This window comes from Trichomonas vaginalis, chromosome VI (genome assembly GCF_026262505.1).
Source record: "Trichomonas vaginalis G3 chromosome VI, whole genome shotgun sequence".
Classification (NCBI taxonomy): domain Eukaryota; phylum Parabasalia; order Trichomonadida; family Trichomonadidae; genus Trichomonas; species Trichomonas vaginalis.
Window position 1 is genome coordinate 11,989,095 of NC_067208.1, and position 26,151 is coordinate 12,015,245.

Here is a 26,151-nt window from a genome sequence, read left to right on the forward strand (position 1 = left end):
TGGGTAGAGTATGTAGGAGGTGAGAAAGCTATTGAAATCAGACAGGTTCGAAGTATTCCAGCAGGAAGAACAATATTATTGAAGAACTTTAATGTTTTGAGATATAATGATGAAACAAAGAAGCAAGATAGTTTCCCTGTTGCTGTGTATGTGAACTAGATACAGGAGATGACATGAAAGTTTTTAACACAAAGCTTCAAACGGTAGTGAGAGAACAACTGACTGCGGAAGGACATCCATTACCTTCAGAAGTTACCATAGCATATAATTTTGAAACAAACTCAATAGATTTTAAAGTCATCTCTGCAAAGAAGTCAGGTTTTACATTTAATGAAGCAGATGTATATTCGAATGAAAACTTCAAAGCTATTGCATGGTTAGATAATGACGATTGCTTTAAGAAAATATTTAAATACAGTGACTCAACGATGTCAATAGATGACCTTCGTGGAATGTTACCATCGACGTTTACAGTAGAAGGTTCAGCAGGATTGCTTACAAGATTGTCAATTGGTGGTATTTGGTCTCGTGAGAACATTGTTATAAAATCCAGTATAAGTGAATTTGCTGAAGAATCTATATTATGTCTTTCAAACTACATGTATTCGCCGCCGAAGCATTATAGTATAACAAACTTTGTCAGTAAGTTTAACATAAGACTTGTCGAACCTTCTTCAATGAAAGATGTTGTGCTACCTAAAGATGGAAAGGATGGACTCATTATTGAGAATGATTTTAATTGCATATTAAATGAGCTTGTTCTTGAAGGTCATTCATGATGAAATAACTGTTGTAGAAGATGTTAGCAATTGTTCAGACATTTTGAAGCGTATAGATGATATAAGAAAGAAGTTAGATAGACCGCAAAGCGGTGAGGGCGAAGCCCGTGAGAACGCTTATGTTTCATTGACTTTCTCCAGTAACGAGAACTTTTATGAGATAATATTGAAGAGAGATGATTTTAATATGGTGTAAATGGTAGCTTGGGCAGCTTTAGGCGCAATGGGAACAAAAGCATTAGCATTTGGAGCAAAAGCACTTGGAGCTTATGACGCAGTAAATAAAATGAGTGGAGGAAGGGTTTCGAAGACATTAGATGCAAATAAAGGGAAGATTGGAGGCTGGGTTGCAAAGAAGTTAAGATTAAATAAAATAGGGCTCATAAATAAAGCATCCAATTTGGTTGCGACTGAGTCAGAAAATGCTTTAGGAAAGGACGATGAGTTTGCAAAACACGCAAAAGACTTTAATGACCAGATGAAAGGTGAAACAATGCATTTAAATAGAGTCGATGGAACTAAAGAAAATGTTTCTTCTCCACCAGTAGTTCTTCCGTATGGTCCTATGGAATGTATGGAAACCCTTACGAAAGACCATTTGACCCATTGACTGGTGGAAGTAACTGGTATCATTACGGACGAAGAAGAAAGACAGTCAAGTTGGAGACAGACGTGAAGAAAGCAACTAAAAAGAAACCAAGGAAGAGAGTTATAAAGCAATGAATTCAACAGGGTGAAAAAAGGTGAAAAAAGAGGTGAGATTCACCATTCACCTAAATTTATTTTTGTGCTATGTTTTTCATACGTGTGAGGGTGGTGATATCATTAATTTTTAAGTTTATTTTTTATTTTATTTTTATATAAATGACGAAAACTATTGAGATAACAAACTACAACGGTCATGAGTTCAAGAATTTGTTCTTCGTTCCTCGTGAAAATACATTCTATCAGATACGAGGGAGAAAGGGTAAAGTTAGTTTGAGCGTTTATGAAGGGATGAAGAATGGAAAGTTTATACAAGCATACGATACAAACGGTAAGCGTGTTTCATTAGCTTTGTCAAAACTTACATACATTTATTTTGACAGTGATTTTGACCTATATGAAGAAGAAAGTGAGTCAGAAGATTATGAGCTGTTATGTGAAGCACAGCAATGGGAGGAGTTGCAATACTTTTATAAGTGAGAACGTTTATTTTTTACATTAGTGAGGTGAAGTGGTTGGTGGCTTTGTAAATATTTAAGGTTAAGTTAGTGTTGTCGTTTGTGTTGTAAAATATACGTTAACGGTTTTGTAAAGTGTCAAATTCACATATAATGGATAAGGAGGCGTGCAATGCCTCCGTACACTAGATATGTATACTAACTAACGGTAAGCGTGTTTCATTAGCTTTGTCAAAACTTACATACATTTATTTTGACAGTGATTTTGACCTATATGAAGAAGAAAGTGAGTCAGAAGATTATGAGCTGTTATGTGAAGCACAGCAATGGGAGGAGTTGCAATACTTTTATAAGTGAGAACGTTTATTTTTTACATTAGTGAGAACGTTTATTTTTTACATTAGTGAGAATGTTTATTTTTTACATTAGTGAGGTGAAGTGGTTGGTGGCTTTGTAAATATTTAAGGTTAAGTTAGTGTTGTCGTTTGTGTTGTAAAATATACGTTAACGGTTTTGTAAAGTGTCAAATTCACATATAATGGGTAAGGAGGCGTGCAATGCCTCCGTACACTAGATATGTATACTAACTAATGCTATTTTTGACAGGAGCTGGTGGAACACCTAACCTTGGTGAGACTGCTCTTTGCCATTGTGCAGCTCGTAAGAAATATTCAATAGGTGCTCCATAATCGTTTGGTAAAGTTTGTTTCATAGATGGTGAAGGTTCACGAGAGCTTGATGAAGAACTCATTTATAAGCTTTAAAAATAAACGTTCATCCTTTATTCCTCACTGTCGTCCGTAGCTAAGTTATAGTCGTCTAATCTTATTATGGGGATGCCATTAGCACGCACCTGAATGGCAAAGCAACAATCCCTCATAAATCCAATAAGTGGCTTTGGTACGTTTTCAGTTGCTAGTTCAATAGGTCCTTTAACAGACAATTTGTATGTTATTGGAGCAGTAGATGTTTGACCTTGCTGGAAGCAAAAGTCCACTTCTGTTGGAAAACCACATAAGAAATGTGTGTTGTCATAGCTATCCCATTTATGTTCCACACTACCATCATCCACCAATGACCTCATAACATCTTCATTAAATCCTATCATATCATTGTTTGTATTGCAAGCGTTCGCAACCATTTCATAAAATACAGGTCCATATGATTTTTCAGGTTCTGCAGGCATATTTCCATAAGCTCCCATGGAAAGCTGAAGATATTTAAACTTAGGGTTCTCAAAATTAACATAATAGTTGTCTTTCTTTCTAAATAGTGCCCAAATACTTTTAACATTAATAGGTGTATAAGCTGCTGTAAATGTTGCACTTGAACTATCTGTATTCTTTGAGAATGAACCGTCCATAGGAATCCAATCCATAACTTTAACAGGAAAACATAAAGCCTCGTTTGTATAATGTTCTACAAGTTCTGTATAAATGTTAGGGTCTAAAGAGAATGACTTTGGATGAATGAAACATTCATTAAAATCCATCTTTGTTCGAAATAGTTGCTGGGTTACAGTTGTAATAGTAACTGTTCCACTAGCTTCTACTGCCTTCGTTATCATAGTGAATGGTTCATTCCATGGAACAAATTTATTTGTCGGTGGATTTGAATCTGAAGCAAATGCAACTTTAAGAGTTGGATTGAAAGCAATGATATCATTTACAGATATAGATGTGCATTGTAAGGCGTCGCTACTGAACTTTACTTTAAGCTGAATGTTTCCTGCAAAAGCTGGAATAAATCGAATAGCTTCTAATGGAAGGAATCTTCTAACAGGAATTCTTAAACGAAGCTTAAAATCATTTGATTTTCCTGCTGTAATTGGACCACTAACAATTTGTCCTGTTCTGCATGTTCCCGAATGACTCCATACATCTTCATGTCGAGTCTTTGAGAAAACATCTACTTTCTTTATTTGTTCGGTAGTTTGTGAGTTTGAAGTTATATATGCTTCTTCTCTTGCGTTGTCTTGAGAATATACGATACGACCATTTGCAAGGATTTGATATCCAGCAACTGCATAGAAAGCGTCATCGAAACCAATCCAAAATCCTGGTGGGTTTGTTTTATTGGAACCTGAACCAATTTCTTTATCTACAATAAATTGACCTTCCATTTTATACGTAATGAATGTATTGTAAAGGTCCAACATATTTTCACCAGGAGGTGAGAGATTGAATGTTACCCATGTGTTATCTTTAGCAGTTCCAGGTTGTGATGGAATCTTTGCGTCAGAATATTTTCTATTAGTGTCACCAATTTGAACTGCATTGTCTATGATATCGAAATATGAGCGAATCTGATGAATATGCTCTGCTGGAGTAAATTCGTTTAGCTGTTCGTTCTGCATGTATTTACTTCAGATAAAAATATCTATTTACTTCATTATTCTCACTCTTCTTCTTGGCATTCGTGGTGGAAGTTGTTTCTTGACATTTTCAATGAACTGTACATTCTCTTTTGTCTCAACTTCTTTCACTGGCGGGTCAGGGTTCTTTGACTCGGTTTGTTTTTCAATGAAATTCACGAACTTTGCAATAAGCTCTTGGTTCGTTATTGAAAGTACATCTGGCTTCTTTTCTTCTTGTTCTTTTGGTGGCTCAGTTTGAACAGAAGGTTTTATATGGGCTTCGCCCTCGGTGCCATGCACCTTAATGTTGTCGCTCTCTGTATTCGCTAATGGAACCTTTCTTTTTCTTACATATATTTTACCATCTTTACTCTGACTTACATAATAGAAAGGATGTTGTATTCCTCTTGCGTCATTTAATATAATAGACTCTCGCTCTGATTTTGACAAGCTCATTTTACATCGGTTAAAGTTTTAATTTTGTTTTTTATCTGCAGTCAAATGACTCAGACAAGCCCTACGGACAAGACCCAAGGGGTCATAGATGTTGAAGCATTGAAGAAAGAAATTCGTGAGCAAATTTTATCCGAACTGAAGGAACAAAAACAAGAACAAAAGCCAGAGAGACCAAAGAGAAAACTTAGTGAAAAACAACTTGCTGCATTAGCTGCTGGAAGACAGAAGAACCCAAGACTACTGGCGAAAAAAGCTAGAGAAGAAGCTGAAGCAAAAGCTAAATAAGCTGAAGCAAAGAAAGAGTAAATGGTTTATTTTTATCCGAATTAAATGTATAGACAAATACCTTTATCTGTTGCGTTCACTAGTGAAAACCCTGACGTCAAAATAAAGGGGAACAGAGTAACGTTTAAGTTTCCAACAGACTGGATTGTGAACATAAATGAAGAGAAGTACATTGGCATAACATCTATGTATATAACACGTGCTTTCAGAAAGGTTGACTTTATACTTCAAGTCGAGATAGAAAATGACGAACAGTCTTTAAGCGCCCAAAACATTCACATATACAAATACTTTAAAAACAGTACGACGTTAGAAGACTGTATAATTACATTTTACGAAAATTTTCAAAAGAAGTTTAACATTGAAGTACAAACTTTACAGCCTTTACGTGAGTTTCTTGCACAACTGAAAGAAGAAGGAATTGTAGAAAGATTAATAGCTTTTCATTACGAGTTTGTACCAAATGAAGATGGAACTCATGACTGTCAATTCATTGTATTCTCACCATTCAATGAAGTCGCTAAAGAGAAAGAAAATCCATTACGTATAAGATTTCAAATCTCTGAACCAAGTGATGATTTCAAAAATGTTTTCAATTATGATGCAATGCTTCCGAGGAAAAATGAATTTTCCGAAATTAGATTTCCAGGTATTTGGGATAGAAAGCAAGCTATATTATATTCAAACTTAAGTAAGGGAGTTGAAAATGAGTTCATTGGTCATACAAGAACTTCACCACTTCCTAACCCTAAATACTATAAATTAACTGGCTTCAATCGTGAGTTTTGGATAGACATGTTCTCCACTCATGACCATAACTGCCCAGTGTTCTTACCTCCAGACCATAAGGACTGTCTCTACATTGAAGCACAACTCTTAAACTCTACCATCGCAGTATTGTAAAATCTACGCTAGCTTTATTTTTATCACGAATGACCTCATTCATGACCTCATTGCTGACAAAAATAAATGACCTCATTGCTGACCTCATTCATGACCTCATTGCTGACAAAAATAAATGACCTCATTCATGACCTCATTGCTGACAAAAATAAATGACCTCATTCATGACCTCATTGCTGACCTCATTCATGACCTCATTGCTGACAAAAATAAATGACCTCATTGCTGACCTCATTCATGACCTCATTGCTGACAAAAATAAATGACCTCATTCATGACCTCATTCATGACCTCATTGCTGACAAAAATAAATGACCTCAGAACTTCAACTTACGAATAAAGCTTGTTTTAGTCGTTATTGAGAAGTTAAACTTTTCAGCAAAGCAAGGACTAGAAGACTTACATAAGTCAAATCCAATCTCTTGACCATCATGAAGTGCTTTGTAAAGTTTCATTAAACTGAACTCAGAGTCTTTGTCATATGTTCCAACAGGTATGTGAATGTTCTTATCTTCATTGTAATAGCATTGTATAGCTTCAGGAAACATTTCATTTGCTGTTAAAGCAAGGACGTCTTGTTTGACACCTTTACAACGTGCATGGAATGCAACTTCATTTAAATCATTCGTGAGTAAGTCTATGTAGGTCTTCTTTCCACAAAATATTGACTTGTATGCTAAACTTTGTTTTCCAGGTGTTATTTCTGCGAAGTCAGAATGAAATTGACCAAGGTTCTTTCCTATAAGTTCGCGACCGTATCTCTTCTTAAACTCTGCTGCAAGCTTTGGTATGTCTTCATTGAAAATATGCATGCTATCACAGTCCTGGTAAAATATTTGAAGTCCCATATCTTCTGCAGTACAGAATACTTCACACATTATTCTCTTCGACATAGACAGAATGTTAACACCAAGTGGACAGAAGTTAAAGTGTCTGCAAATGCTTTTCGTTAGCTTGAAAATAGTTTTATCTGAACCATCCAAACCTTCGAACTTCACTATATGGTTGTAGTTTCTGATGGCATATCTTATAGCATCTTTGTCATTTACTATGGTTATTTTTGACTCAATAGGAGATAGAATAGTTTTGCCATAAATACTGTTCAGAATGAGCTTTATATTTTCTTGCAAAGGATTTCCTTCTTTCTTATACTTTAACCTTAACTCAAACAACTTCTTTACTTCATCTCTTATTCTAATATCTCTGTTTCCATCGTAATAGTATCCTTGCAACACTTCACATTTGACACCTTGATATTTTATGAGGTCTTGTAATGTTATATGGTCAACATACATTAAACAGCATGTGTTTGAACTTCTGGGAACGTTAAGTTCTGGATTTAGTTCAGGGTCACAAACTATTAAAGGAAAGTGTCTATGTATTCCAATCTCTGTTATCTTAATGAGAACAAAGAAGCCGGACATAAACTTTTCACCAATGGGTTCCTTTTGGTCGTCATCGAATAAATGTCTCATGAGATACTCTGTGCTTAACATTTCTTTCTTCATAACCTTTGGAATACCTTCTAAAGTATAAAGTCTTGCTATAGCGGATGGATATAATGAAACAGCGTCGAAATCAGCAATGAGTTTCTTTTCGCTCTTTTGTTTCATGTTATCTGACAGCATACATCTTCCACCTTGAATACAGCGTGAAATAAATTCTCTTGGTTTATTTGAGAGGTCATATAAATTTCCATTCGGGAAGTACACTCTGTTCTCAAACAATTTGTTAGCAATAGAACAAATACTAACGTAGTCATAAACGTTTAAATCAAATTCTTTTAATATATCATTGCGGAACTTAACAAAACCTTCTCTTAAAATTCTTACATCTTGTTTGCAATAGAATGTACTATACTTTTCTAAGTCGAAGTGGTTTTCATCTATTCTGCAACCTTTGATGGAATCTATGTTTTTCATGAACGTATCCGCATCCCGGATAAACTTACATGCTTCAGAAATGACACCAGTTCTGTTGTCATTTGCTAATAAAACACTGCTGTAGTAGTTGTATGGAAATACTTCCTTTTCACCACACTGCAAAAGAAACATTTCAGGAAATAGTTTAAGCTTCTTATTTATAACAGTGTATGAATCTTTAATAATGATTGCTTTACCTTTATATATTCCCGTTATCTGCATTGTTCGTGAACCTTTAATGATAGGAGTTCCTTTCACTTCTGTCATGTGTCTTAAGATGAAGTTTATATCATAACTGGGGTTATGGAAATATATTAAACTCTTGTCAGGAAGTCGTTCCAAAAATTCTGTTGCACAGTTCTGACCCCAAATGCTTTCACTCACTGAACCATCTTCACTGTCATAACAAATGTTAAAGGCTTTATGAACTCCATCAGTGCTACATTCAAAGTCAGCAAAGAAAACGTGCTCAGGAATGAACTTACATTTAGCTTTATTTACTTCTTTTGACTCGGCTTTCTTCTTCAGTTGTACACAATACTTTGGAGCATATGTCAAATCTTTAAATGGTGCAAGGTTCTGTTTATATAAGTCAGTCGTATATGTGAAAAGTTCTCCATAAGAAATAGGTTCGAAATATTTGCACTCCCACAATGTTTTCATAACATCCCATAACGGTGTTGTTCTATCATAACGAACTACATATTTATCTTCTCTCTTTGTATAAATCTTCATTTGTTTCTCAAGGTTCATTCCACCACAAGCTTTGAGAATTTCTATATAGTTGCGAATGAAATATGTTGTCATTGGTAATCTTTCATTTAGCATGTAGTGGTCTTCAACAAGAAGTAAGTCAATAGTTCGAACAGTTTCACATTCTTTTGGTATGTATCTCTTTATTTCATTATGTCTTGAGTCATTGAAGTAACCAATGGTAACATTAAATGCTATACCTGTTGCGTCAGAAATTTCTTGTACTTTACTTTGAGGAAAGTCTCTAACACGAATGACTTCTCTCATGTGGTCAATAGTTTCTTCATTTACTCCAGCCTGAATGCAAGCATAAACGAAGCAGTTATCTTCTGTCATAAGTGTTGCAGTTCTTTTGTTCAGTTCATTGAAGATTTGGTAGCGTTCAAGATTTATAGGTAATGTGCAAAGATACTTCCAGAACTGACCGCTTCTCTTCTTATAAAACTTCTTTTCACCATTATCTTTCCAAAAGCTTTCTATAAGTGCTGGGTTTCCTGTTTGCTTAAGAGCTTCCAAAATGGCTTTCTGGTCATTTGTCAGTGTGCTTTCATCTCTATATGGTCTCTTTTTTGGTTTGCCTTTCTTTACATCTGACATCGTTAAGCCTTCATATTCTGTTAAATCATACATCTTTATTTCGGTAAGATTCTTTATGTTTGTCAAGAAGAAGTCATAGTGCATTTCAACAATACCTGCAGCATTTGCTTCTATCTCTGATATAAAGTTCTCCTTCAAGAGCTGATGTAGTAATGTTCCAATATTATTGAGGTTTAACGTAGAACATTCATACTTTCCACCAAGTTTATAACATACCATCCATCTTTGTTGGGAGTTTATTTTAATCTTCTCTAAGAGTCTCATGAAAACCTTACCGAAATGTTTGTGTAAGTAGTCTCTGTTTGGTTCATCTAAAGCTTCGATGTTAAAGTCAATGAGTCTATTGCCTGACTTCACATTCCTCTTCCTATTCTCTTCATCTTTCTTTAACCATCTCTCACCTTCTTTTGGTTTGTCGTCAATGGAACGAATGACATCGTTAGCTTTGCGAACTTGTTCTATAGCGCTCTTAAACATCTCTCTTCTCTGTTGTTTCAGTGTGTCGTCTCTTCTTCTTGTTTCACCAACGTTTGCATTTGTTATGTCAAACATTTCTCTTCTTACTTCATGAGGTACTGAACGTCTATGATATAAGTCAATAGCAACGTCATTTAAAGGAAATGCTCTTGCATGGACTTCGTCCTCGCCGCGTTGCGGCTTTATGAACTCATGAATTCTATCATAACTTATTGCACCATTATAGTCATTGAGGATGTCAGCGAGTGCTTTTTTGTTTGTTGCGTAATGATTTGCAACATCTATATTAGCTTCTGTAAGAAGTTGTTTTATTTCCGAGTGTTCTAACTTAGACAACTTCCGATACATCTTTAGTAGGAAATAAAAAAATATTTTTTGAAAAAATTAGATTAGATTTTTTTAAGTTATTTTTCAAAATAATTTAATATTTTTGTTTTAATGAAACACATGCAAGATTGCAAGTTCTTTTCATACAATGCTCTCGCTACTGCCATCAAGAATGAGTTCAATAATGCTTCAAATGTTAATGTTATCTTTAACAAGAAGTTTGTGAAAGAATCTAAGTTTGGTCAGTATGTCAGACCATTAGCTATCGTCATTGACCGCAAACGTTATACTTCACAAGAGTTAGCAGTAGTTTTGAAACAAAAGAGTTTCTTCGTGAATGTCAAAGATACTCATTATACTGTCATAAAGAACTCTAACGTTGACTTCTTCAGTATTGCTTTAAATCTTTCCGAACAGAAAGAATATAAGAAGGGTGAAACATCTGTGAAATATTATCCTTCATCTCTGAAGACAATAACGAACAAAGATGTTATACAGAAATTCTTACCAAAGGTTGAAGAAGCTTCTATTGACATTGACGAAGGAAGTGAAATGGTTGAAGAAATTGACCCTGAAGCTATTTAAGCAAAAATATATTTTTTGGTGAAGAGGTGAGATTTCACCTGTTTTTTTCACCTCTTTTTTTCACCTCATTCTCTCTTCGTTAATGTTGTCGTGACTTCATTCTTCCTCTTTGAAGTTATCGAAATACTCTGTTATTTTTTCCTTCAGTAATGTTAAGTCTTCTTTGAATGTAAGTATTGTACAACCTTTGATGTCATAGTGTGTTTGAGGTAACGTATCTTGAACTATTTGTTTCACATCTTCATTTGGGGTCATTGAAATCGGTAAGTTTTCACGATAGAACCAGTTTCTGTCAGATTTATATATTTTAGCGAGGTCATAAAAGCTCTTGTTGTTTCTTCTGACTAAATGCAACATAACCATATCTTTATCTTCTTCATTTTCCATCTCTTCAGTATAAATCATATACTTATAGTTCTTTTCCTTACCTTTTGGTACCGAACGTGGTATTCTTTTCTGTATGCTTTTGTCTTTTGCATCAAGCTTGTTTTCCATCTCTTCACGTTCTTGTCTATGAATTTCGTCAAGAAGTCTGTAAATATACCAAGCATAACGAGGCGAAGCCCACATTGCTACAGCATTTACAAGAAGTCTATGTACATAATATCCTCTCAAACCGTTTGGCAATTTTTCACGATTTTCATAGAGTTTTGGCGACTGGGGTTTTTTACCTACTCGCTGTTCTTCACTGTTTTCAGAAAAAAGTATGTCTCGCTGTGCTTCGCTCAAAAGTTCTTGTGTGTTTTGGTTCCTAAACCAGTCTTTAGGAAGCTTAGTATCTGGAGCATAACATGCTGTCAAAATACTTTGCATTTGGTACATATCGTCTTTGACCGAACGAATGAGACGGAGTTGTTTGTTAAACTGAACCCACTCATATTCTTCATTTATAGCTTCATGGACTATAACTGTTGTTGTGTTCTCTGATGTTGTCATTACTGTCTTTACATACAAAATAAAAAGTTAGAAAAAAATAAAACTAGCGTTATTTTTTCTATCTTAAGGAAATTCATGATTTTTGTGCTGAATTCAATAAAAATATATTTTAGGTGAAGAGGTGAAGCCCACATTGCTACAGCATTTACTAAAAGTCTATGAACATAATATCCTTTCAAACCAGGAGCCAAATTCTTGCGATTTTCGTACGGAATCTCTTCTCTCGGTTTTCCGAGGGAAGCAAGCATATCCTACTACTCATGAAATTTGGTCATTTTTCAGCAAAAATAATGTTTAGGGTAGAAGGTTAGATCTAACCTCATTTCTACCCTCATTATTTATAACCGTTTTACATGGTAAACGTTATGAATTCGTGAGACTCTAAACAGTTTTGTAGCTTCTATTTCTTCAGTTAATATATCGAATGTTTTAACAATGCCGAAGGTTTCTTTATACTTCTTCTTGACGTCAGATAGAAGGAAATCTTCTGCTGTTGGATAGTTTTTGTTCAGAAATTCTAACATGTTCATTTTATTTTCTGCTGGTTTTTCTGCTTCTTTCTTTAAGTCTGCATAGTCGTTTCGCATTCTTTCTATCTCTTTGACTGAGTAGTTATATTTTCTTATTGCTGCTTTACATTTTGAACATTGCGGCATCGTTTTTGCGTTATACATTGAAATAAAACCAGCTAGAACAACTAAGGCGTCAATGGTTTTCTTTAACTCAAAAGCTGCTGGTTTTATCTGTTCATTCCATACCTTACCTCTTCTATCTTTATCTCTTATCTGCCATACACATTTTGCAACTAATGAAACAAAGTTGTCGTATGTCTTAAACTCCCCAGATTTATATATGTCAGAGATGTTCTTATATACCATGTCGCAATCTTTGTCCATAACTTTATGGTTGCAATGATATCCTAGAAACTCATAGTTTACTTTACGTATGAACTTCTTTATTTCTACTGAGTCAGTTGCTTTGACTTCTATTTCATCGAATTCAGGAATAGTGAGCTTTTGCTGCTGAATTTCAGGCAATTTGGGTAAATGGTCAATAATGTCCTGCATTTCATAAAGATACTGTTCCTTTTCTTCATCCTGTGCGGTACAGTCTAAATTACTTGTTAAAAGTTCTTGCTTTATTCTTTGTATTTCTGTTACAAAACTATATGAAGAAGGAATGAAGCTTTTCATCTCTACTAACATAGATGTTGGATTCATGACTAACGAGTTTGGTGAAGTTGTTTGAATTGTTGTTGTGTTCTCTGATGTTGACATTACTGTCTTTACATACAAAATAAAAAAATTTGGTAGAAAAAAATTAGCGTTATTTTTCTAACTAATGAAATTCATGAAAATTCATGAGGGTAGAAATGAGGGTAGAAATGAGGTTAGATCTAACCATCTACCCTAAACATTATTTTTGGTGAATTCAGCAACAAAATGAACGAGGTCAGGATGTATGTAAATACCTTTGAATTCATTTATAACGCCTTAGTAAGCTCATAAAATGCTTGTTTTGAGGTCGAGCCACTTTTGGCTCCACCGTATTCTTTCAACCAAAACTCAAGAATTTCCTGCATGAATTTTGTATAAAAAGCAACCGTCTGAATTCAGACTGTTGCTATATTCTTCACAAAATGCCTTATAATACTCTTCCCAGGACTTATTTTCCAACAACTTTCTAAAGTCTTTCCTAAACTGACGGCGCAAAGCGCCAAGATGGGCTCAAAGAGCCCTCCTGACTGACTGACTGACTGACGGCACAAAGTGGCTTAACGAAAACATTAATATATAAAATTCATGAAAATTCATGAGGGTGAAAAAACAGGTGAGAAAACAGGTGAGATCTCACCTCTTCACCTAAAATATATTTTTGGTGTAAATTTATGACAAAAATAAATGGTACCATTAATGATATCATGACTGTTCTCATTCATGTCTGATTTACATCTAATGAAAAAGTTTAGAAGAATTTTCTTATTCTTTCTGGCTTATTTTTGTCTTTCCAGTACTCCCGCTCTAATGGTCCCAGATGTGTTGTCTTTGACTCTCTCAAGTTCTTAGATGGTATAACATCTTCAACGCCTCCTTCATATCTTACTTTATAAGTGTCATCGTTTATGTTATAGCCAAGTATTTCAATAACCACTCCTCGCTTTGCTTCGTCAATGGTTTCAGCAAGTTTGCCATTACTACTTTCGACTATAGATCCAAGGTGATGTGATTTTTGCATCCCTGGGATGGACGATACACCCAAAGTGTCACCTTTTTGGGATAACATGAATTTTAAATATCATGAGAGTTCTGCAAACCATATGCACAATATCTATTCAGCCTGACTTCTTGTATATATGAGTTAGACTTCTTAAATATTGTGCTTGGGGCGATATAAGTATTTCCGAGATTACCATCGTGCTCTATAGTATGCTACTTCTCCCTGGTTCTAGCTCAGTTCCAAGGATATTGGCGTTCAAGGATTTGGCAAGGTCCTTCCGAAGTCTCTCATTCGATGAGAGATTTCGGAAGAATCTTGCCTTAAAGTACTCCAACTCTTGTTCTTTTGTTCCTAAATAGTGAGAAAAGTTATTTGACTACTTAAGGTAGAGATTATCCGAGGTCCCTCATTTGATGAGAGGCCTCGGATAATCTCTGCTTTAAAATTGTACACTTGTAGTCCATGAGAGTGTAAGTATACATTGATAGGACAGCTTTCTTCTGAAGTCTTAGATTTGATGAGAACCTCAGAAGAAAACTGTCATATTTTATAGTAAAAGGAGTTTCAGGAGCTCCAAAGCTCCCTTTCGTAAGGATTAGGAGCTTTGGAGCTCCTGGTTCGTAGATGTGTTTCGCATCTTTCATCAGCAAAGGACATTTACCATCTGGGACTCTGTTGATGGAGACTCAGGAGCTCCAAAGCTCCCTTTAGTAAGGATTAGAAGCTTTGAAGCTCCTGGTTCGTAGACGTGTTTCGCATCTTTCATCAGAAGAGGCCCAAATGGTAAATAGCCTCTGCTGATGAGCTTCAGGAGCTCCAAGACTCCCTCTCGTAACGATTAGGAGCTTTGTAGCTCCTGAAGGTAAGGTAGGATTGCTCTGATCTCTAATCAGTAGATGCCATGCCTCATTATGAACTCTACTGACAAGAGATCAAGAGCTCCAAGGACTCCTTTTTTAGTTAGTGGCGTTCTCACCATTTAGTAGGATTGCTGATCCTACTAATGAAGTGATCACTTAGTATACGTTTTGAATAAATTGAATTTTTTTTAGAATTTAGTATTTTTTATAGACATCACATGTATATTATAAATACATAAATATATTCTTTAATTCAAAAAATTCAATTCGGTTTTGGGATGGGCATCCCAGCCCCAAGTATTCAATTTTATTCAATTTTTAAAGAATTTTGGGTTGGGATGCCCAGACCAAAACAAGCTTTATATTTTGATGTGTAGATACGTATGTGTGCATCATTGTTGTGTTATATATTATGTTTTTAATGAAAAAAAATCTGATTCAAAAAAAATTATCACTAATTAGTTGATAATATAAAGAAAAAATAGATAAATTGTATGTTTTTAGAGTATTTATCCACATTCACTCATATGAATTTCATTAAATAGTGTCTTTTTACTCCCAAATTTATTTTGAATTATTGAAATCAAAGAAAAAAAATCAGAAAAATTTCTCGAAATTTTTATTTTCAAAAAAAATTTGGATTTTATATTGAAAACTGACACTGGGAGGACGATAGGGCTGGGATTGGAGATACCCCGCTCACTTGGGAAAAATACGGATCTATACTTTCGACTAATTTATGTCGAGGGTAAAACGCAATAGAGTCGTCAGCAGCTTTTATAAGATATCCATTACCTTGCGTAGAGTCTACGATATAATAGTTTCTACTTAACCTTAAACGTTTCTTTGTCAACGGTTTGTCGTCAAGAACTACACGAACTTTTGTACCAGGAATGAGGGTAAATTGCGTTGAATTTCTGATATTTTGTGTTTGGCTTCGTTTCTTTTGTATATACTTTTCTTCTTGTTGTTGTGTCATTGAATTTGGTGTATGTCCTGTTGTAGAATGTGTTGAGGAATTATATACTTCGAGAAAATGTTTCATTGTTTCTTCGGTAAAGTCTCGCTCTTGATTTAAATCTCTGAGCGTTCTTATGAAGCGGTTTATGATGCCGAGTATGTTATGGTTATGGTCTTCAGTAGTGTAGTGAGTTATGTTATGCTTAATGAGAAAATCTGTGATTTCATTGCTGAGGTATGCACTGTCTTGGTCTGATGTTAACGTACTTGGGCTATGTTCTGCTACAAACTTTTGTAAAACTCTTAACACTTCACGAGTTCCTTTATTTTTCATTATATACGCAAAAGCTTTACGAGTGTTAACATTAATGAAGATGAGGAATGGTTTATGTCCTCCTTTTCTGCTTTGAATGAGAGTGTCAAATTGGTATGCGTCAGGAGTGTTGGAGTAAATTGGTAAAAAGTAGTCGTAAGGGTTTATTTTTGTTTGATGTACAACATTTTTGTCAAAGAACCTTTTCACTTCAGCTCTGTTAGTAAATCCCCAACTCTTTGCAGCTTCATTGAACTTCTTAAATGACCTCTATGGATGTTGTTCGAATACTTCTTTCAAGCTCATTTATGTAAAGTTAAAGATTTTATTCTAGGCTCAAGCGCGTTCATTGAACGCGGTACCATGCGAATATAGTCACAAATGGTGGCATATAATCTGCACCCGAACCCGTTGGATTTGTTGTGAAAGTGTGTGAATGATTTCCTCCCGGTTCAGTTGATCGAAAAATCTTTTTTGCTGCATTGTTATAAGATGGAGATAAAACGTCATTGCCAGCTTCATACTCTGAGTTGTATAATGGGTGGTCTCTTAATGAGTGTCTATGGTCGCCAGAAAAGTTTGTAGTTTCTGTATGAGTGTGCGGTGGAAGGTTTGCTTCTTTAATTTTCTTCGAACCTCCTGTTTGCTTTGAATATTTAGCACAGTATAAGAATTTGTCTACAATCTGCTGCCATGTACCAAAACCTAAAACACTTGCTGGATTTGTTGAGTTCATTGACGTATAAATAGAGCCTATAGGATATAATGTTTGAAGTATTTCAGTCTTTAATGTTTGAAGCTCTGTTTTGTCTGCTTTCTTATCTAACATTGCTGGTAGTTCATATGTTTCAAAGTTTCTGACATGACCTTCAATGTTCATACATTTACTATTTAAGGAGTTTAGTGTATCTTTTACGCTTGTACTTGGATTCTCTAAAGGTGCACTTGAACCAAGGGTATAGTTCAATATTATGTCGTCTGCTCTAACAGTAGTGAAGGATTCATGTGTATGGTTCTTGTCAGCTTTACTATTTAATGTAGCTTGAAGTGAATTTATATCGGAGATATTGTGTTTATGAGATTTCAAAACTTTGTTCGTTGCTTCAAGTTCATCTTTGCTGGCTTTACTTTTAATAGCATCTTCAAACGTTATGTTTGCCTTAACTCTCAACGTAAATCTTGGTTCAACTAATACACCGTTAACAGAGAAGTATGAAGCATAAATTTCATCGTTATAACCAAATGCTTCTGGTGCTTTACCTGTGTCATACTGTACAGTACAGTGTATGTCATAACCTTTAGCACGAATGTATTTATATCTTCTTTCATTAACATCTTCAGTGCTTATTTGTTCATCCTGTGTTAAATATCCATGGTAGGCCGTTATAATCTGTTCGTCTGAACTTATATAATGAACATGGTTTTTATCTGCTTTTTCGGCTAATTTCTCTTCTATCTCATTTATTTCAAGTTCATGCCTACCACCACCTCCCGAAGAAGTATTTTTCTTCAGCTCTTGAAGAACGTCCACTTCGCCATCTTTGGTGTCAATAATGAGACTTTGAGTTAAAACCTTTCCTGTCTTAATGGATGTTTGTAAAACTTCTTCTTCACCGTGTTCGGGGTCATGGTCGTCATCATATCTTGTGAAATCAGAGATGTTGTCATACATTAAGCATATCTGTCTCAAAAGTTCTGCTATTTGAAACTGGAACGAAAGATATACAGAACTTTCATCATCTCCTAAAGTCAAGTCTGCTTTCTTAAGTATTTCTTGAATGTATGCAATGAGAACAGAGTACCTTGGAAAATATTCGAACAATATTTCATTAGCTGTTGGTTTTGGTGGATCCTCTGGAGTTTCTGTTGTTTCAGTTCCTTCTGTAGGTTCTGTTGGAGTTTCTGCATCTCTTGACTTCAATGCTCTTGCTCTCAAAGACCTAAATGTTAGAGCACCAGATTTTACAAAGGACTTTATAAATGCTTTAATAGTTCCTGGTAAGTTATTGTTAGCATTAAGTAAGTTCCTTATGCTTCCATCATGTACGTCCATAGCACTATGTAAAAAATCTATACTTTTCTTGTAGTCAGCAATAGACTGACTGTGATTTTTTAAAGATTTGTCAATACCTTTAAGCCAATCTTCATGCATGTCTGATACTGAGCCAAGAATATCATTTGTTTCCTTTAGTGTATTTTGTGCTTCTCGTAAAGTATCCAATCCCGTACGTGCATTGTTTGCTATACGTCTTACAGTATCTATTTGACTCCTTGTTTCTTGCATCCAACCAGATAAAGTTTTAATAGTATCCGAACCATTTGAAATGAAGTTCAAAGCATTTTTAACGTCATCTAAAACTTCTTCACCAAGTACTGCCCATATCTTTCCGATTTGGTATTGAAGAACTCCATATGAAGCAGCTGATAAACCAGTATTTATAAGGTTCCATATCCATGATTTAGCAGTTTTTCCATCCTTTCCATCTTCACCATCCAAACCGTTTTCACCTTGAGGTCCTTGTATTCCTTGTATTCCTTGTATTCCTTGTGGTCCTTGTGGTCCTTGAGGTCCAGTGTCACCCTTCTCTCCTTTCAGTTCATCTTTATGTTCGTTATAATATTCTAATGTCATAAGGTGTACATCATTACTGCTACCAGCAACGCCGAGAATTTGTTTCTCATTCATGACTAAATTCTTTAGGCATTTAATGTTGTCGTCAAATCGAAAGCTCTTTAACAATTCAATGAGAACATTTAATACTTTCACTAATGAGGCATCTACTGTAGAATTTATATATTGCACCGTTCCATCATTTATGATAGGAACTTTACTTATTGTAATGAATGGGTCATAAGTGTTAAAAGTATCGAAATCAATGACTTTTTTAGTCTTTCCATCGTCAATGACTAAATCATTGCCTTCAATGGTTAATGTTGAGTTTTCGTTTACTAGTTCATGTGCTCTTCTTGCTTCATTTGTTTCATACGCATATGCAGCAATAGTCATATTTTAATGAGAATAAAATGTTGTTCTATTTGCAAAGTACAGACCCAAACGAATACGGGACAGTAAAACTACAAACAAACTTAGGTCTTCAGAATGAAGCGCTTGCTTTCAGAGTTGTTGACTTCAATACTATCGCAACTTTTGTCATAACAGATGAAACAGATTTCATAGAGATTGAAATAGATGACAAAAGAAGTGTTATAACATTTCCTAACAGAGCTGGGTATAGAATAGATAAAATTGCTGGAGTCATAAATACTCTCATAAATGAAGAAACTATTGACAACATAGATGTCGAACTCTCTTCTGAGGGAACATTGAAGTTCAGTTATGCGAAGGAGTTTAAGATAACACGAATGAGTCATAGAGTACAACTTCTTTTGGGTGCATACCATATGACATTTCCTTTGAAAAGTGTTGACAAAACGATTGAGATGAAATCTGTTCCATATGTATGTTATGGCAATTGTTTGTACATTGAGTCAAAAATAGCTAATGTCACAGGTATTTCAGGAGTTAATAGTAAAGGTTCAGTAGAATATAAGTCTTTCTGTTATGAAGTAAATTCAATGTTCATTCCAAACGTTCCTGTCATAGCAACTCATTTAGGTAAATGGGTTCGCATTAGTCCACATAATTTGAAAGATATGCAATTCAGACTAGTTGACTTTCAAGGAGAGCCTGTAGAACTGAAGGCACCAGTGCGAATGACTGTTGAAGTTGACTTTTTAGATAATATTAAATGCAACAGCTTACAAGAGAACTCAGAGCTAAAAATATAAAGTATGAATGTTATGTATTAGGTCATGAACTTTGGTTGTTGCTGTTTGATGAAACAAATGAGTTAGTTATGTCAGTCAAGAGAACAGAAAAATATTGTGTTAGTGAAAACTGCACCAAGTCAATAAGATTAGGTTTGCATTATGAAGATGAGTTCGATACTGTTGAAGAAGTTTTGGATAGATATTACAAATTGCTAACTTGAAATTTTTTGACTGACGGCGCAAAGCGCCAAGATGGGCTCAAAGAGCCCTCCTGACTGCTTTAATTTACTAAAACATATTTCAAACAAAGCTTATATTCTGTTGAAAGTTTTGTATATTCATTCGAATATTTATACTTAAACTCAACTCCTGTAGTTCCTGGTGTTTCAATGATGCGGATGTTACCTATTTTCATGAATAGTGGAGTTTGACCACAGCATTCGATTTCAGGGTCGAGATAGTCAATGACACATTGTTTCCCTGTTATTCGTGAGATAACATTTTCAAGGTCCTCCTTTGTTAGAATTATTTGGTTCTTGCTTATAAGATTTGTCAAAAGCTTCTTATCGTCTTTGAGTAAAATTGTTTGGTATAACTGAAGAAGGTAATGGTCTACGTTATCTGAAGGATTTGTTTGAACATTTGTGTAAGGGTTGTCGTTGGCTTCTCTTGAAAGAATTTGGTCCAGTGGTGGATACTCTAACTTAACATCTGATGTAGCGTTAGCGTTTGAAGCTGAGTTTAAATTCACCGACTTAAGTTCTGGTTCTTTTTCTTTCAAACACACCGAACTATAGTTCTTTATGACAATATTGTTTGTCGTTCGTGAGTCAACGTTTGATGTTGGTTCAATTGGAACATTAACGGCACCAGCTAAGATGGATTTGCTTCTCATTTCATATAGAATAAAAACCTTTTATATGTATGAAATGAACAATATACTCGACAAGGGTTTGAATGTAAAGCTAACGAATGAAAATATTGTTGAATTCACTGAGACAGGTGCTGTGTATAAAGATGTAGAACTACTGAACAAAAGAGCTAAGGGAAGAAGCAGGAACATGAACAAAGGGTGGAAGCCTATAAAAATTTATGTCAATGATGGATCAGGAGGTTCAAACATAAAGTATGCAGAATGTTATAGAGTTTATGCTCTCAAAGGTGAAAAGCCTTCATTTAAGAACAGCTATTCTAACGCATATCCTCAAAAGCTAACGGATGGGGAAGTGGATGATATGAATGACAGCAAAAATATTAACAGAAATGGCGACAGAGATGCATGGAATTTGTTTACCATCAGTCAATTGAAGGTTAAACTTTAAAACAATGTTGGTCGTTCCCATGGAATATTTTTGACTTTAATGGTATTAGTCATGATATGAATCTCAAGGTATGAACGAGGAGAGATGAGAGACTTATATGCTTCCCAAATTTCTTCAAAAGGTAATGTTATACCTGACTGTTTCCAAATGAGTTCAATATCATAGCGTGAGAAACCTTGAAAGATAACGAAGTCAGTTATGAGACGTTTTATGTTTAAAGCTAAAAACCTCCATGTTTGCATAAGTATTGCTACAGTTAAGTGGTAATGTCTGACTTTAGTAATGATGTTAGCTAATGGTGAGTCTGGTTTTGACACTAAACCTTTTCCGGCGAAGTCGTCACAAACTAATAAAGTGTTTGAAGGATACTTTTTGAAGGGGTATTTTGAAAGTTTTGATAGAATGTAGTTTGTAAGTCGTTTCATATCGTAAACTCCTGAGTATTGACGTAAGTGGTGTTTGTCAATAATTCTTTCCATCTCCTCAGAAGTCTTTTGCATTCCTGACTGTATGAACTCAACGATGGCATAATATTTCCTCTTACGTCGAATGTAACGTTGAAGAAATTCAATGAGTTCACTGTCTGGAACTTTAACGACAGAGGCTTGAACTTTTGACATAAATGTTTTCGCTGTTGAGTCCATAGAGTCTGAAGTTGCTGATATAATGATTTGGTCATAGTAAGAGTCATTTCCTAAACGTTCTGTTATGAGTATATGACGAATTAAATTAAATGTCTTACCTGAACCCATCTTTCCACAATAGAAATACACACCATTTGAACAGAACTCATAATCTTTGCTGAAAGGAAGAATAAGAGAAGAGTTAAGTTTGTCTGTAGTTTCATTCATGTCTTCATCTACGTCATGTATTAAATGCTTCATTTTATCTCCATTAAAAATGCAAGTCAGAAATATTCAGAACATAGCACCGAGTCTAACTGACAAGAGTATAAAGATATACTATGAACATGTTATGATGAAACCAACCAAAATTCAAGAAAGTCAGTATACTTATGAATATCCAAGACACTGGGTAGAGTATGTAGGAGGTGAGAAAGCTATTGAAATCAGACAGGTTCGAAGTATTCCAGCAGGAAGAACAATATTATTGAAGAACTTTAATGTTTTGAGATATAATGATGAAACAAAGAAGCAAGATAGTTTCCCTGTTGCTGTGTATGTGAACTTAGATACAGGAGATGACATGAAAGTTTTTAATACAAAGCTTCAAACGGTAGTGAGAGAACAACTGACTGCGGAAGGGCATCCATTACCTTCAGAAGTTACCATAGCATATAATTTTGAAACAAACTCAATAGATTTTAAAGTCGTCTCTGCAAAGAAGTCGGGTTTTACATTTAATGAAGCAGATGTATATTCGAATGAAAACTTCAAAGCTATTGCATGGTTAGATAATGACGATTGCTTTAAGAAAATATTTAAATTCAGTGACTCAAAGATGTCAATAGATGACATTCGTGGAATGTTACCATCGACGTTTACAGTAGAAGGTTCAGCAGGATTGCTTACAAGATTGTCAAATGGTGGTATTTGGTCTCGTGAAAACATTGTTATAAAATCCAGTATAAGTGAATTTGCTGAAGAATCTATATTATGTCTTTCAAACTACATGTATTCGCCGCCGAAGCATTATAGTATAACAAACTTTGTCAGTAAGTTTAACATAAGACTTGTCGAACCTTCTTCAATGAAAGATGTTATGCTACCTAAAGATGGAAAGGATGGACTCATTATTGAAATGATTTTAATTGCATATTAAATGAGCTTGTTCTTGAAGGTCATTCATGATGAAATAACCGTTGTAGAAGATGTTAGCAATTGTTCAGACATTTTGAAGCGTATAGATGATATAAGAAAGAAGTTAGATAGACCGCAAAGCGGTGAGGGCGAAGCCCGTGAGAACGTTTATGTTTCATTGACTTTCTCCAGTAACGAGAACTTTTATGAGATAATATTGAAGAGAGATGATTTTAATATGGTGTAAATGGTAGCTTGGGCAGCTTTAGGCGCAATGGGAACAAAAGCATTAGCATTTGGAGCAAAAGCACTTGGAGCTTATGACGCAGTAAATAAAATGAGTGGAGGAAGGGTTTCGAAGACATTAGATGCAAATAAAGGGAAGATTGGAGGCTGGGTTGCAAAGAAGTTAAGATTAAATAAAATAGGGCTCATAAATAAAGCATCCAATTTGGTTGCGACTGAGTCAGAAAATGCTTTAGGAAAGGACGATGAGTTTGCAAAACACGCAAAAGACTTTAATGACCAGATGAAAGGTGAAACAATGCATTTAAATAGAGTCGATGGAACTAAAGAAAATGTTTCTTCTCCACCAGCGGTTTATCCATACGGACCTTATGGAATGTATGGAAACCCTTATGAACGACCATTTGACCCATTGACTGGTGGAAGTAACTGGTATCATTACGGACGAAGAAGAAAGACAGTCAAGTTGGAGACAGACGTGAAGAAAGCAACTAAAAAGAAACCAAGGAAGAGAGTTATAAAGCAATGAATTCAACAGGGTAGAAAAGAGGTTAGAAATCGGGTTAGATCTAACCATCTACCCTAAATTTATTTTTGTGCTATGTTTTTCATACGTGTGAGGGTGGTGATATCATTAATTTTTAAGTTTATTTTTTATTTTATTTTTATATAAATGACGAAAACTATTGAGATAACAAACTACAACGGTCATGAGTTCAAGAATTTGTTCTTCGTTCCTCGTGAAAATACATTCTATCAGATACGAGGGAGAAAGGGTAAAGTTAGTTTGAGCGTTTATGAAGGAATGAAGAATGGAAAGTTTATACAAGCATACGATACAAACGGTAAGCGTGTTTCATTAGCTTTGTCAAAACTTACATACATTTATTTTGACAGTGATTTTGACTCTGACGATTGGAGCGACAGCAGCGATACTGAAGAATATGAAGTATTGTGTGAAGCACAGCAATGGGAAGAGTTGCAATACTTTTGTAAGTGAGAACGTTTATTTTTACAGTAGTGAAGTCGTTTGTGAAAACGTTAGTGAGGTGAAAGTGGTTGGCGGCTTTGTAAATATTTAATGTTAAGTTAGTGTTGTTGTTTGTGTTGTAATATACGTTAACAGTTTCGTAAAGTGTCAAATTCACATATCATGGGTACGGAGGCGCGCAGTGCCGCCGTACCCTTGATATGTATACTAACTATAGCAATATATGTTTAAACCAACTTATATTTTGGTTGTACACCACTTGTATGTGCCGGATACCATTGTGTCAAATTTTTTCTGAAATTAACTTTAAAAGTACTAAGTAAGATCATGAGATATAGCAATATATGTTTAAACCAACTTATATTTTGGTTGTACACCACTTGTATGTGCCGGATACCATTGTGTCAAATTTTTTCTGAAATTAACTTTAAAAGTACTAAGTAAGATCATGAGATATAGCAATATATGTTTAAACCAACTTATATTTTGGTTGTACACCACTTGTATGTGCCGGATACCATTGTGTCAAATTTTTTCTGAAATTAACTTTAAAAGTACTAAGTAAGATCATTTATTTTTGCATAATATAATGCCAATATGGTTTCTTTTGATTTTATTTCATTTATAAGCAAATCAGATTTACCCAAAAACTCCACTCCATAAGCGTTCATTTGCTAAATTAAAAAGTGACAATGGGCTAGTCTGTCCCTTTCTCGTTGAATTTACGATTATTTGTTGGATCTGCACGAATTTATTCGACATTATTCAATTAATATTCTTAATTCATGTGAGACTCTTTGCTCATTAAATTTTTACTTCACTCTCTTTCGAGATTTTTCTGATGATGTGATAAAAGTATGAATTTTAATCACATAATTCGATATATAAGTTATCTTGTTGCATGCTAAGTTCGGTCAAAATGTAAACCTCTCAATTTTATCGTCGGGGAAAGTAACTCAATTCCTTCAAAATTATTCTTTAAATATTGAATTTAAAGTTATTTAATTTGGATTATAAATAAATAGGCTAATACAATATTTAAAAATGAGAAAAAATAACTTTTCAAAGAACTTTTCATAATCTCAAAGAAAATTTTTTATTCAATAATTATATAAATTAATTAACATTCATAATGGAATTGGATTTTTTTATAAAAAATTAGTCCTACTTAACTTTTTGAGAGAATTTGGCTTTTCATTTTTTATTATGAGTAGACCAACCATTCCTTCTTGGTGGTTAATTCAAACACGCGAAAAACTTGAATCTCGCGAACTCAATTATTTAATTGCGTGTAAGCGAGTTCCATACGAGGATGAAATGAAGTGTGAATTTAGATCAATTTCGAAAAACACACTTAAAGCAGCATACACAAATGCAAATTTAACCCCCCAAACGTTAAACCTGGTCCGGCACCAGATGATATTACTCCTGAAAATTTGCAATATGTTCTCCAAAAATTTCAGGAATATAAGTGCGGAATCCAAAAGATGTTTTGGCGTTTAAACATGGATCAAAATGTTTATTCAGTTTCCTACAATAAACTCAGAAGAATTTACAGTATTTTGGAGATCAAAGAACCAAAAAGTGACAGGCCCCCTCAAAAATATTATACGCCATATGAAGCAACAAAACCTGATACCATATGGCATGTAGATGTTCATTTTTTATACGGTTCACAGAGGTTACCTGTTTATGGTATAATAGACGATAAATCTCGGTTTTTGTTGGCTTTAAAAATTTTGCCAAATAAATCTTCCGAATCTACAACAAGAGTTGCCGAAGAAACGATTGGCTTATATCAAAAGCCATTTTGTTTCTGGTCCGACAACGGGGGAGAGAATATGGGCCAATTTTATAATTGGCTCATGCGAAACAACATTCAAATCCGCCACACTCTCCCCCATATGCCGCGCCAGAACGGCAAGATTGAAAGGCTCTGGCCGTCTCTTGAAAGAAATGTCGGCCGGTCTTCAAATGCAAAACAAATTCAAGAATTTCTTGATAAATTCAGGAAAAATTACAACTCAGTACCACATAAAACCCTTCCCAAAAAGGGTTTTCGCCCCATGACTCCAGAAGAGTGTTACATTGAGACACCACATTGGAAACAGGGTGAAACGCCATTTTGGAGAGTTATGATTGATGGACACTTCAAAATCAAAGAAATACCGA

The 26,151-nt window shown here is 34.8% G+C and overlaps 16 protein-coding genes and 2 pseudogenes across 18 annotated transcripts, besides 4 other annotated features; 7 read left to right on the forward strand and 11 right to left on the reverse strand.

The window, feature by feature from the left end:
- Positions 1–2,146: part of a mobile genetic element that runs on past the window's edge.
- Positions 1,644–1,964, forward strand: TVAGG3_0850130 (uncharacterized protein; the record flags this gene model as incomplete). Its single annotated transcript, XM_051249209.1, has 1 exon — positions 1,644–1,964. The coding sequence occupies one exon, from the start codon at positions 1,644–1,646 to the stop codon at positions 1,962–1,964; it is 321 nt and encodes a 106-aa protein (XP_051084684.1).
- A 358-nt stretch (positions 2,147–2,504) lies between the features above and the next one.
- Positions 2,505–24,192: a mobile genetic element.
- Positions 2,526–2,693, reverse strand: TVAGG3_0850150 (uncharacterized protein; the record flags this gene model as incomplete). Its single annotated transcript, XM_001315583.2, has 1 exon — positions 2,526–2,693. One exon carries the CDS (start codon positions 2,691–2,693, stop codon positions 2,526–2,528), a length of 168 nt encoding a protein of 55 aa, XP_001315618.2.
- TVAGG3_0850160 (uncharacterized protein) lies at positions 2,724–3,050 on the reverse strand (the record flags this gene model as incomplete). The annotated part of the gene is made up of 1 exon (XM_051249210.1): positions 2,724–3,050. The coding sequence occupies one exon, from the start codon at positions 3,048–3,050 to the stop codon at positions 2,724–2,726; it is 327 nt and encodes a 108-aa protein (XP_051084685.1).
- TVAGG3_0850170 (uncharacterized protein) lies at positions 4,326–4,754 on the reverse strand (the record flags this gene model as incomplete). The annotated part of the gene is made up of 1 exon (XM_051249211.1): positions 4,326–4,754. The coding sequence occupies one exon, from the start codon at positions 4,752–4,754 to the stop codon at positions 4,326–4,328; it is 429 nt and encodes a 142-aa protein (XP_051084686.1).
- TVAGG3_0850180 (uncharacterized protein) lies at positions 5,274–5,942 on the forward strand (the record flags this gene model as incomplete). Its single annotated transcript, XM_001291921.2, has 1 exon — positions 5,274–5,942. A coding segment is annotated over one exon (669 nt), but the record flags the coding sequence as incomplete, so codon positions are not given.
- Positions 6,403–7,570, reverse strand: TVAGG3_0850190 (organellar and viral DNA polymerase type B; the record flags this gene model as incomplete). The annotated part of the gene is made up of 1 exon (XM_001291922.2): positions 6,403–7,570. A coding segment is annotated over one exon (1,168 nt), but the record flags the coding sequence as incomplete, so codon positions are not given.
- On the reverse strand, positions 7,653–8,953 carry TVAGG3_0850200 (organellar and viral DNA polymerase type B; the record flags this gene model as incomplete). Its single annotated transcript, XM_051249212.1, has 1 exon — positions 7,653–8,953. A coding segment is annotated over one exon (1,301 nt), but the record flags the coding sequence as incomplete, so codon positions are not given.
- On the reverse strand, positions 9,739–10,039 carry TVAGG3_0850210 (organellar and viral DNA polymerase type B; the record flags this gene model as incomplete). Its single annotated transcript, XM_051249213.1, has 1 exon — positions 9,739–10,039. A coding segment is annotated over one exon (301 nt), but the record flags the coding sequence as incomplete, so codon positions are not given.
- Positions 10,130–10,603, forward strand: TVAGG3_0850220 (uncharacterized protein; the record flags this gene model as incomplete). Its single annotated transcript, XM_051249214.1, has 1 exon — positions 10,130–10,603. The coding sequence occupies one exon, from the start codon at positions 10,130–10,132 to the stop codon at positions 10,601–10,603; it is 474 nt and encodes a 157-aa protein (XP_051084689.1).
- On the reverse strand, positions 10,879–11,539 carry TVAGG3_0850230 (KilA, N-terminal/APSES-type HTH, DNA-binding family; the record flags this gene model as incomplete). The annotated part of the gene is made up of 1 exon (XM_051249215.1): positions 10,879–11,539. A coding segment is annotated over one exon (661 nt), but the record flags the coding sequence as incomplete, so codon positions are not given.
- TVAGG3_0850240 (organellar and viral DNA polymerase type B) lies at positions 11,878–12,435 on the reverse strand (the record flags this gene model as incomplete). The annotated part of the gene is made up of 1 exon (XM_051249216.1): positions 11,878–12,435. One exon carries the CDS (start codon positions 12,433–12,435, stop codon positions 11,878–11,880), a length of 558 nt encoding a protein of 185 aa, XP_051084691.1.
- Positions 13,745–15,341: a mobile genetic element.
- Positions 16,236–17,292, reverse strand: TVAGG3_0850260 (annotated as a pseudogene). The gene has a single exon. A coding segment is annotated over exon 1 (1,057 nt).
- TVAGG3_0850270 (organellar and viral DNA polymerase type B) lies at positions 18,020–18,896 on the reverse strand (the record flags this gene model as incomplete). The annotated part of the gene is made up of 1 exon (XM_051249217.1): positions 18,020–18,896. A coding segment is annotated over one exon (877 nt), but the record flags the coding sequence as incomplete, so codon positions are not given.
- Positions 18,914–19,678, forward strand: TVAGG3_0850280 (uncharacterized protein; the record flags this gene model as incomplete). Its single annotated transcript, XM_051249218.1, has 1 exon — positions 18,914–19,678. One exon carries the CDS (start codon positions 18,914–18,916, stop codon positions 19,676–19,678), a length of 765 nt encoding a protein of 254 aa, XP_051084693.1.
- On the reverse strand, positions 19,941–20,555 carry TVAGG3_0850290 (uncharacterized protein; the record flags this gene model as incomplete). Its single annotated transcript, XM_051249219.1, has 1 exon — positions 19,941–20,555. One exon carries the CDS (start codon positions 20,553–20,555, stop codon positions 19,941–19,943), a length of 615 nt encoding a protein of 204 aa, XP_051084694.1.
- On the forward strand, positions 22,444–22,764 carry TVAGG3_0850300 (uncharacterized protein; the record flags this gene model as incomplete). The annotated part of the gene is made up of 1 exon (XM_001326642.1): positions 22,444–22,764. One exon carries the CDS (start codon positions 22,444–22,446, stop codon positions 22,762–22,764), a length of 321 nt encoding a protein of 106 aa, XP_001326677.1.
- TVAGG3_0850310 (protein of unknown function, DUF4107 family) lies at positions 22,990–23,517 on the forward strand (the record flags this gene model as incomplete). Its single annotated transcript, XM_001326641.1, has 1 exon — positions 22,990–23,517. One exon carries the CDS (start codon positions 22,990–22,992, stop codon positions 23,515–23,517), a length of 528 nt encoding a protein of 175 aa, XP_001326676.1.
- Positions 24,192–24,694: a mobile genetic element.
- A 491-nt stretch (positions 24,695–25,185) lies between these two features.
- TVAGG3_0850330 lies at positions 25,186–26,006 on the forward strand (annotated as a pseudogene). Its single transcript has one exon. A coding segment is annotated over exon 1 (821 nt).
- The last annotated feature ends 145 nt before the right edge of the window (positions 26,007–26,151 follow it).